This window comes from Lactuca saligna, chromosome 2 (genome assembly GCF_052625555.1).
Source record: "Lactuca saligna cultivar CGN05327 chromosome 2, ASM5262555v1, whole genome shotgun sequence".
Lineage (NCBI taxonomy): Eukaryota > Viridiplantae > Streptophyta > Magnoliopsida > Asterales > Asteraceae > Lactuca > Lactuca saligna.
In genome coordinates, this window is record NC_136418.1 from 145912190 (window position 1) to 145922927 (window position 10738).

The 10738-nt window shown below is 37.6% G+C and overlaps 1 protein-coding gene across 1 annotated transcript; it reads right to left on the reverse strand.

Annotated features, from left to right (window-relative positions):
- Positions 1-218: 218 nt before the first annotated feature.
- Positions 219-4457, reverse strand: LOC145030216 (uncharacterized). Its single transcript, XM_078978619.1, has 6 exons — positions 4340-4457; positions 3576-4186; positions 3324-3468; positions 2995-3281; positions 2521-2727; positions 219-1454 (listed from the first exon to the last, which is right to left on the reverse strand). The coding sequence occupies exons 1-6, from the start codon at positions 4455-4457 to the stop codon at positions 219-221; spliced, it is 2604 nt and encodes an 867-aa protein (XP_078834745.1).
- Between the last annotated feature and the right edge of the window lie 6281 nt (positions 4458-10738).

The following is a 10738-nucleotide window of genomic DNA, read 5'->3' on the forward strand; positions in this document are numbered from 1 at the left end:
AACAATAATGTAACTTTCAATCATCAATAAAGGTATGTTCTTTAACTATTTTTCAATGTATGTTATATAACTGTGATACGAAAAATGATGTTACACTACCCGGTGTTTCCGCCGACGGCCGGGGTGTGACATATATATATATAGAGAGAGAGAGAGAGAAGGGCCACACAAATACCAAAAATACAAAGATACATTACAATGCACAAATAAATATACAGCTAACATCCCCCCGCAGTCAGAACGAAAGGTCTTGAACGAACATTCAGACTGGATCTAAAGTCAAGGAACAATGTGGAAGGAAGTCCTTTGGTGAAGATATCAACATATTGAGACGAATACGGGACATGAAGAACTCGAATCTGACCCATAGCAACTTTATCTCGCACAAAGTGAATATCTATCTCTATATGTTTTGTGTGTTGATGCTGAACCGGATTGGTGGACAAATAAACGGCACTGACGTTATCACAATACACAAGTGTAGCAGAAGGAGGTGGGTAGTGAAGCTCGTGAAGCAAGTTACGCAACCAACAGGTCTCAGCAACAGCATTTGCAACTCCCCGATACTCAGCTTCAGCACTGGATCTCGAAATGGTACCTTGCCTCTTGGACGACCAAGAGAGGAGGTTTTGACGCATAAAAACACAGTAGCCGGGAGTAGAGCGACGTGTGGTGGGGCAACCAGCCCAATCGGCATCAGAATAGGCAATAAGACCACGAGACGGAGATACATACAATTGTAAACCGTGATCAAGAGTACATCGAATATATCTCAAAATGCGCTTGAGAGCGGAGAAGTGAGGCTCTCGAGGATCATGGATGTAAAGACAAACCTGTTGAACTGCATAAGTGATGTCAGGTCTCGTTAATGTGAGGTACTGAAGAGCTCCTGCAAGGCTCCTGTAGAGAGTCGGATTAGTGACAGGAGGACCTGTGCCATCAAATTTAGCTAATGTGTCGGCAGGAGTGCGATCTGGTTTGCAATTGAGCATCTTAGCCCGCTCATGGATCTCGGTGGCATACTTCTGCTGTGATAAGAACATACCATGTTTGTCTCTAGTAACAACAATACCTAGAAAATAGTTGAGGGTGCCTAGGTCAGTCATGGAAAACTCTGAACGCAGAGTGGTGATGACCTTATGTAAGAGAATGGAAGATGATGCAGTCAAAATGATATCATCAACATAAAGTAATAAATACATAGTCTGAGCGCCCTGTCTGTAGATGAACACAGAGGAATCAGATTTGCTGTTAGTAAAGCCGAACCCTATAATGAATTGAGCAAACCGATGATACCACGCTCGTGGTGCTTGCTTGAGTCCATATATGGACTTCTGAAGTAAGCAGACATGATCCGGAAAAGATCGGTCACGAAAGCCCGGGGGCTGATGCATGTAAACGGTCTCCTGTAAGTGACCTTGTAGAAATGCATTTTTCACATCCAACTGGTGAACCTGCCAGTGGTGTGAAATAGCCAAACTAAGGACAGTCTGGATGGTAGCCGGTGTCACAACCGGGCTAAAAGTCTCATCACAATCAATGCCAACTCGTTGACTGTGACCGTTGGCAACCAGTCATGCCTTATACCGAGCGAGAGATCCATCTGCATTATGTTTCTTCTTAAAAAGCCAAATACAGTTAACAACATTTGCAGTGGGGGCCGAGGCACAAGTACCCAAGTCCCATTAGAAATAAGTGCATTAGATTCTTCAGTCATAGCATTGTGCCAATTTGGGTCTTGAAATGCTTGAGAGTAGTTTTTGGGAAGAGGAGATTGGGAGGGTTGGGTGTGAAGGTTTAATTTATCAATGGGCTTGAAGATTCCATGATGAGCACGGGTTTGCATATGATGAGTGCGAGTGGAAGTGGGAACAAAGGGTTGAGAGTGTTGGGGGGGGGGGTTATTTTGGGTGAGAGGGGGTTGAGTGGAAGGAGAAGGAGAAGACGCCGAAGCAGACAAGGAAGGAGTGGAGTCGATGTCACTTTCAAGGTGTTGGGTGGCGATATCGACGACAGTTGTGCTTGGGTCGGCATGATGAAGGGAAGGTTGAGAGGGAATGGTTGGATCGTTAAAACAGTTCCGTTGATCTTCAATATTAAGGAAATAATAATTGGGAGACTGATGAGGGGTCATTGAGCCGAAAGGAAAGACTGATTCATCAAAAACAACATGCTGGGAAATGATGATTTCTTTGGTATGAAGATCGAGACATCGATATCCTTTATGATTGGAAGGATAACCAAGGAAGATGCATGGAGTGGATCGGGGTTGGAGTTTGCTAGTGTTGTTGAGATGGGGGTAACAAAGACATCCGAAAACACGAAGGTGAGTATAGGAGGGGTGTTTCTGGAAGAGTTTGTGAAATGGAGTGTCATGTTTGAGAGTGGTAGAGGGTAGAATATTTAAGAGATGGGCTGCCATATGAAGAGCTTCCACCCAATAAGTGGGTGGAAGATGGGATTGGAATAACAGGGTTCGAATGATGTTATTGAGGGTTCGAAGCATACGTTCGGATTTACCATTTTTTTGGGACGTGTAAGCACAAGAGAAGCACATGTGAATTCCATTAGTGGCACAAAGGTGGTGAAAGTGTTTGTTATCAAATTCTTTGCCATTATCGCATTGAAAATTTTGAATTGGTTATTAACGTATGCTCGAAAATGGAGAAATTTAGAGAAAACATCAGATTTGTTTCGTAACGGATACACCCACACAAAATGAGAATACTGATCAAGAAAAATAACATAATATTTTATTCCACTATGACTTATTAGAGGGGAAGTCCAAACATCAGAATGAATGACATGAAAAGGAAAGTTAGCATCAGTTTGAGATAAATGAAATGACAAATGGACATGCTTGCCAAGTTGACAAGCATGACATAAGATACTAGGATCTTTGTTATTGCAAGAGATAAACTTTTTTGATAATAAATGGTTGAAGACTAGAGTGCCGGGATGACCAAGTCGTTGATGCCACCTGGAAGAACTAACACTGAGAAACACTTGAGGAAGTTGTTTTGAGAAGGGATAGAGGTCGCCTGTGCTGTCACATCGAATGAGGGTTTGTTTGGTGAGATAATCCTTCACAGAAAAACCAAACTCGTCAAATTCAATAGAACATTTATTGTCACGAGTCAATTTTCGAACATAAATGAGATTTTTAATAATTTGAGGTGTAATAAGGACATTTTTAAGACTTAGAGGACGAAAAGGATGTTGATAAAGAGAAGAGTTTCCGACATGGGTCACTGGAATGCGAGATCCCTCACCGACTATGACTGAAAAATTATTACAATTATTTTTAATGGAATTGAGTATACCTGAGTCGGCATGAAGATGAGTAGTCGCCTCGGTATCCATGTACCAATCTGCCGTTCCGGGGTCCTGAAGGTTCATAGTAGTGAAAGCTTGAGGGAGTGTTGTGGGCTGATCCGCAAAGTTCTGGGCCTGCTGCCAATTAAACAGCTGAAGTGGTTGAGGTCCAGCAAAAAATGCTTGTTGGGCTGTGTGCTGATTGGCCCAAAGTGGTTGTTGTCTTGATTGGGTTTGCAAAGGAGTGGACTAGCGAGCACCCTGATTAGGTGAAGGAAGGACCCAGATTGCTGGTCGGCTGGGATGAAAACCCAACGTCCGCTGGGATGAGGAGCTGCCGACGGAAACGAGAACACGCCTCCATTATTGCGATGGCCATGTCTGTCTCTGCCACCATTCCGTCCTCGACTACTACCCCTATTTCGACCGCCACCACGATTATTGCCTCGGATGTTGCTGGAATTAGAAGATTGAGTTTGATGATTGGCGTTCAAAACGTGGTGAGATGATGAAGAATCTGTATGAGAGGCTTGGGGTATCTGATTTTGTTGATTTTGAAGTGTTTGTTCTTCAATGGAGAGCATAGATCTCATCTCCAGGAGTGTAGGGAATGAATTTCTGTGACGAATTGTAGTGGCGATGTGATCGAATTTTGATGACAAGCCGTTAAGAGCGTATGTGACGAGAGTGCGTTCAGGAACTTTGGAACCGATGTTGGTTAAGAGATCGGAGATGGTTTTGATGTGTGTGTAGTATTCCATAACATTGGAGTCACCTATAACAATGTTTCTAAGTTGATTCTCGAGTTCTATTGCGTTTGCTTCTTTGTTGTCACGAAAAAGGTCTTCAATGGCTTTCCACAATTGAGCGGCTGTCGCATCAGGTATCAATATGGTTTGGATGAGAGGTTGAGAGAGAGTGCCAAATAGCCATTGTTTCACGATTGAATCAGCAGTACACCAATCTTAATCGGTTGGTTTATGATTGGTGCCATCGAGGTGACCGAAAACTTTATATGCAGTACAATGATTCTTGAAGAACTCACGCCATGCATCGTAGTTTAGTCTGTCAAGATCAAGGATCAAAGGAACATATGACTTGATGTTGGTGATTCCATACATCTTATCAAGGTGAGAAGCCATAGAATTAACTTAAGAGGAGAAGAACAGTAAACAGAGTAGAAGAAAAAAAAAAAAAAAAAAAAGAGAAGGCGGCTAGGGTTGATTTACTTCTCTGATTTTTTTTTTGAAACGGCAAATCTAACCTACTCCTAAACTACACCTATGTCTACAACAGGACTTGAACCCTCAACCTCAAAGAGGAAGGGTAACACCGGATACCGCTAGGCTAGAAGCCCTTTGGTATTTAGTTCTCTGATACCATGTTAACAAGAGTTTTTTCCCTGTCAATACCAAATGCATTCCACCGATATATAATACAACATATGGAAAGATATGATTGTGGGCAAAATATAGAAGGGCCACACAAATACCAAAAATACAAAGATACATTACAAAGGACAAATAAATATACAGCTAACACTAAAAACATATTGTATGTTTCTTTAAAGTCGGACTAAAGCTTTACAAGTTGCATTAATACATGGTTTTTCGAGGGGTAATGAATATTTTATTTCATAAATCTATCATTTTATTCGTAATGCAACCCGTTGAAGATGGATAAACAAATGGTAAGGTTTAATTGCAAATGTTTATAAATTATTCGTTTGATCATCCCTATTATATATTCTTGAGCTATGGATTACAAATAACTTTTATTGTACTATTAGTTGATATGATTGGTTAGTTTCTGAAAAATTTCTTAAGCTGTTACAAAATATTTATTTTCAATGATATAAATTAAAGAATTTCTTTTTCAATGATGACGGATATTATAAAAAAAAATCTATTGAAATAAAAAAACATATATTTATTTGGTATCTTTCTGGATTTTAATCAATAATTTAGATTTATTTATTATAAAAAAACAAAAATAAAAATAAAATGTAAAAAATATATTATTCAACCCAAAATCTTTATAAGTTATAGTCCTTTTCAATACCTACTATATGCTTAACACCTCTGGATGTCTAATATTTTATGTATGTTTGAGAGTGACTTTCTTTGTTAGGAAATTTATTTGGCCACCCATCACTTTATCATTCATATATTACTTATCACAAAACTGAGAACACTTGATACAAATATCCTTTCAAGATTTGTTTATAACATATATGAATCCTTATTATCAGAAGATATTACAGTATCATTTTAATTTACACAAATTGTCTAATTATGCTTTTCTTCCCCTTAGTTATATATTAGGAAGTTTTACTTTTGGTTATTCTAGTAATTTAATTATAAAAAGAAGTAGATTAATTATAGTTTCGCTTCCAATAATTTACAATGGATTAATACAGTCTTGGTCAGTTGGTCCCTATGGTTTTTAGTTTAGGAAATTATAAGTTTTGTCTTCTAGATGAGTTTAATCACACCACTGTTAAGGAGAGTGAGAGTTCAACCGCTCTAAGCCAACGAGAACAACAAAGAAGGGTTATATTCGGGCGACCGATAGGGAGATGAGAGGATAGGAGGAGAGAACGTTGACCATAAGCTAGACAGCAGTTACTTCCATGCGGTCATAGTGGCCGTTTCCTTACTTAGACAAACCTTCCTTTAAAAAGTCTCTCTCATTGTTGTGACTCTTCCCATATTAAACTTGGTATACTTTTAAAAGAAAATAAATAAATTAAAGTTTTGATCTCTGTTGTTTTTAATATAGAATATCAAATTTTTACTGCATGTAGTTTTTATTAGCGCAAATGTCATATTGGCCCATCGAACTTTTCATGTTTTTTTAAAAGATCACTAAACTATTTTTTTGCACATTAAAGGAATATACTTTCATTTGACCGTTTTAAAATACCCTTATGTAACCTTTTACCGGATTGAAAAATAATGTACATGTCACAAGGGAAAATGTCGGTGACACGCCATTTAATGAAATGGCCACGTGTGGTACACTTATATTAATTTATTATAAAATGTCATCCCCATCATTGAAGAAACCCCTCCTCATTGAGAAAACCCTCGTCCCACCATAGTAACTGAAGATCGATGACTATATTCCTTTCAATCAAAGTTCATTTCCAAGGTGTGTTTATCAACAAACATTTTTGATATTCTGATGTAGTTCATCATGTGTTCGACAACGTCGATTTTGCGGGTATGTCATATAATGAGTTTGTGGGTTTTCTTGAACGATTCACACAAGAGAAGTGTGAGAAACATTATTATTGTCAACCCGATTTACAAATTTCAGAAGGTTTAATCTTGATTTACAAATATCAAAAATTTATAGACATTGTTTATCAATGTGAAGTATAAGTTTCTATTTACATGGACCATTTTGGTTCTACTGTGCACGTAAGTAAGGCAAATGAAAATGAAAATGAGGATAATTGTTCTATGAAGTCAAACATGCCAATCGAAGGGGATGAAGGTATTGACCTAATTGACTTTATGAGTCCACAAGAAAGCAACATGGAATGAGTAACCTATGAAGGAGTAAGTCAGGAATATGGAAATGAGGAGGTCACAGAAGGTGATCCAAAAGATGATGAAGATGATAATGTACCAGATGTGAAAGGAAAACTGATGTTTAATGAAGACCCACCTTGGAAGAAGCAGTTACCAATTCTAGGTATGAGGTTCACCAACCCTCAACAATTAAAATTTATGATTTGTAATTATGCTGTAGCAAATGGGTATCAATTGTACTTTGAAAAAACAATAATAAAAGGTTATTGGTTAAATGTAGTATTGGTCAATGCACATTTAGGCTATAGGCATCATGGATGAGTGAGGAGCAGTCATTCCAAATCAAGCTCCTTATCATTGACCACAATTGTGTAAGAAATTTTAAGTTAGGGTCAGTTGTCAATTACAGATGGATTGGTAGTCATTTCACCAAGGAAGTTCTTGAGAATCAGAAATTCAATGTTAGGATGTTAAAGGAGGAAGTAAAGACTAAATTTAGCATAGAGGTTAGTATGGGACAATGTAAGAGAGCTAAGCAACATGCAATGTCTCTTGTTAAAGGTACCCTAGTGGAAAATTATGCAAAGTTGTGGTCCTATGGAGAAGAGATAAAAAGGTCTAATCCAGGGTCAATAGTCAAGTTGTTTGTGAATTCTATGCCAGATGGAAAAACTTACTTTAGCAGTATATATATATATATATATATATATATATATATATATATATATATATATATATATGTGTGTGTTTTCAGGCATTAAAGGAGGGTTGGAGAAGTGGCTGTAGAAAGATAATAAACTTAGATGGGTGTTTTCTATAAGGAATGTGTATTGGTCAGTTATTATGTGTTGTTGGTAGGGATGGTAACAATCATATATACCCAATAGCTTGGGCTTTAGTTTGTTTTGAAAATAAAGACAACTGGAAATGGTTCTTAGAAAACTTGCAAGAAGATCTGCATCTTGAAGGTGAGTTTGGTAATACATTGATGTCAGATCAACATAAGGTATGTTTCTACTTTACAATGTCATACTAAATTTCTTTCATATATGATATACTTCTGAATATTATGATGATGTAAATGCAGGGGATAATTGAAGCAGTTAAAGATTTATTTCCAGAGATAGAACATAGGCAATGTTCCAGGCATGTTCTTTCCAATTTCAAGAAGAAATTCCTTGGGCCTCAATATGAGAGATTATTTTGGAAGGCTTATATGGCCTCAATTGAACCTCTTTTCAATTCTGCAATGAAAGAGACTCAAATGATTAGCCCTGCTGCTTATGTGCATCTTATGGGAAGGAATTCAAACTCATGGTCAAGAGCATTTTTTTCAAATAGGAAGGGGGTGTGATGCAGTTAAGAATGGGTTGTGTGAAAGCTTTAACAATGTTATATTGGATGCTAGGAAGAAGCCAATTATTTCAATGTTGTAGGATATTAGACTATATATGATGCAGAGGATGTGTATTTTAAGGCAGAAAGGAATTAGATGGGGACAGTTTGATGTATGTCCAAACATAAGGCTTGCCATAAATGAAATGAAGATCCAACAAAGGTAGTTTAATATTCACCATAAATCAATTGAATAACCAACCAATGTACTTTATTAAACATGCTAATTATGAGTATTTGTAGGTATTGGCAAGTGCTTCCTAGTGGCCAGAATACATTTGAAACACGAAAGTTAGGAGAGTCTTATGGAGTTGATTTGGAAAATAAAACATGTACTTGTAGGATTTAGCAAATGAATGGGTATGGGTGTGTACACTCAGTGGCAGCCATTAGTTATGTAAATAAAGATGTAAAGGCACTTGTTGATCCTTTATATCGTGCTTACATATATATGAACACCTACAAGTACTCAATAGGAAGCATGAATGGGAGTGCAATGTGACCCCCAATAGACTACATACCACCTTTTTCACCTTTGAAAAGGAAGATGATAGGGAGACCCATTACTAAGAGAAATAGGGACAATACTGAGGTTAGTGGATCACACAGAGTATCCAAGGCAGGGAAAAAGATGGTATGTGGTGTTTGTAAGAAATCAGGCCATAATAAGTCAACCTGTGATGTGTTGGAACTTTGACTACAAAATTACAATGTGGGACTTATCCCACATTGGTGGAAGAGAAAACCTTCCCCCACCTTATATGTCTAGTCCCACTCATTTAACTAAATGGGTCAAGTAATGGGTTAAGCATATTGGGCTTGGGTTGTGGTGTTGGATTAGCCTAATTGGACTTAAAATGGGCTAATATCAAGAGAATATTTAATGGTCAAAAGATGGGCCTTGGGCCTTGGGGCTCTTGGGGTCTTCCTGATTAATTTTTAATTATGAAATTAATTTTTTATTCTTTTTTTTTTATTAAATTCGTAATTACTGAATGACAGGTTTTGACAGTTATTTGCGGTTTTGACAGTTTCCAACTGTCATAACTAATACCTATAAATACCTGTTTCATTCATCTGAAAGGGGTTGCAGAAATTATTTTTCACACCACAAAATTCTCTGTAAAAATTCGTTCTTCCAGAAGATGAAGGGAACATAGGAACTTCGTCAGAATCAAGAGAAGTTCTTGATTGATTGTTGTATCCTCTAGACAGATCCCCACCAGGGAAATTTCTGTCTTAGGACACTGCAATTTGCAGGCCTCAATCTACATAATTTCGTTTTTGTGTTTCTGTTGTAAGCATAAACCATCAAGTATGTTTTCTGCAAACTGATTCTTGTATATTTCATATATATATATTTCAATTTCGTTTGTTTTATTTCTGTTAATCTTGTTGATTGTATACTTCTGTCATAACAATCTAAGACAGAAATCAAAAAGTGGAAGAATGGATCAACAATTCATCATCAAAACACATGTGGAAAAGCCTGAGAAATTCAAAGGCTCAGATTTTCGAAGATGGCAACAGAAGATGTTGTTTTATCTAACAACTCTTCATGTTTCCAATGTTCTCACTGATGATTCTCCCTCTCCTCCTACTGGTACAACCACTGCAGAAGGAACAATACCACCTAGTGAAGCCCAAATGGCAGAACATCAAAGGGCTGTGGAAACTTGGAACACAAATAAATATAATTGCAGAAATTATATTCTGAATGCCCTGGATGATTCTCTCTATGATATCTACTCTACCATGACTACTGCAAGAGAGATATGGGAATCACTGGAAAAGAAATACAAAACAGAAGTGGCATGTTCCAAGAAATTCGTGATTGGAAAGTTCATGAATTTCAAGATGGTGGATACCAAATCTGTCCTCAAACAAGTGGAGTAAATTCAAGTCATTGCACATGATCTTGAAGTTGAAGGTATGGGTATAAACTCTAACTTTCTTGTTGGTTCAATCATTGAAAAACTTCCTCCTTCTTGGGAGAATTTCAAATTATATCTTAAGCACTTAACTGATGATATGAGTTTTGAGCAACTTGTGTTGAGAATTCGTGTGGAAGAAGATAACAGATTGAATGAGAAGGCAGATGCAAATTCCTTGGAACCAAGTGCAAACTTTGTTGGAGAAGCAAGTACTTCAAGGACAAAGCACAACAACAAGAAAGGGAAGCAAGGCTCCAAAAACTCTTCCAAAGATGACAAAAATCATGGCCCTAACAAGAAGAATTTCAAGAAGAATTCTGGTCCATGCTATATTTGTGGCAAAATTGGACACAAGGCCAAAGATTGCAGATTCAGGAGGGGTCAAGGAGGAAACAATGGAGGAAACAATGGAGGGAACAATGGAAACAATGGTGACAATTCTGGTGGAGGAAATTCTGGTCAAGCCAACATGGTTGAATCACCAAATCAATTTGTTGTTGTGATTCAAACCAACATGGTTAGCAATTGTGTGGATTGGTGGATTGACACTGGAGC

Excerpts from the sequence above, each read along its gene's own strand:
- LOC145030216 (XM_078978619.1), bottom strand. The coding sequence starts at position 4,457 with ATGGCTTCTCACCTTGATAAGATGTATGGAATCACCAACATCAAGTCA. Across the intron at positions 3,469-3,575 it reads CCTTCCTTCACCTAATCAGG|CTGTTTAATTGGCAGCAGGC; the intron begins GTGCTCGCTAGT and ends CAACCACTTCAG. Across the intron at positions 3,282-3,323 it reads TCATCTTCATGCCGACTCAG|TCATAGTCGGTGAGGGATCT; the intron begins GTATACTCAATT and ends ATAATTTTTCAG.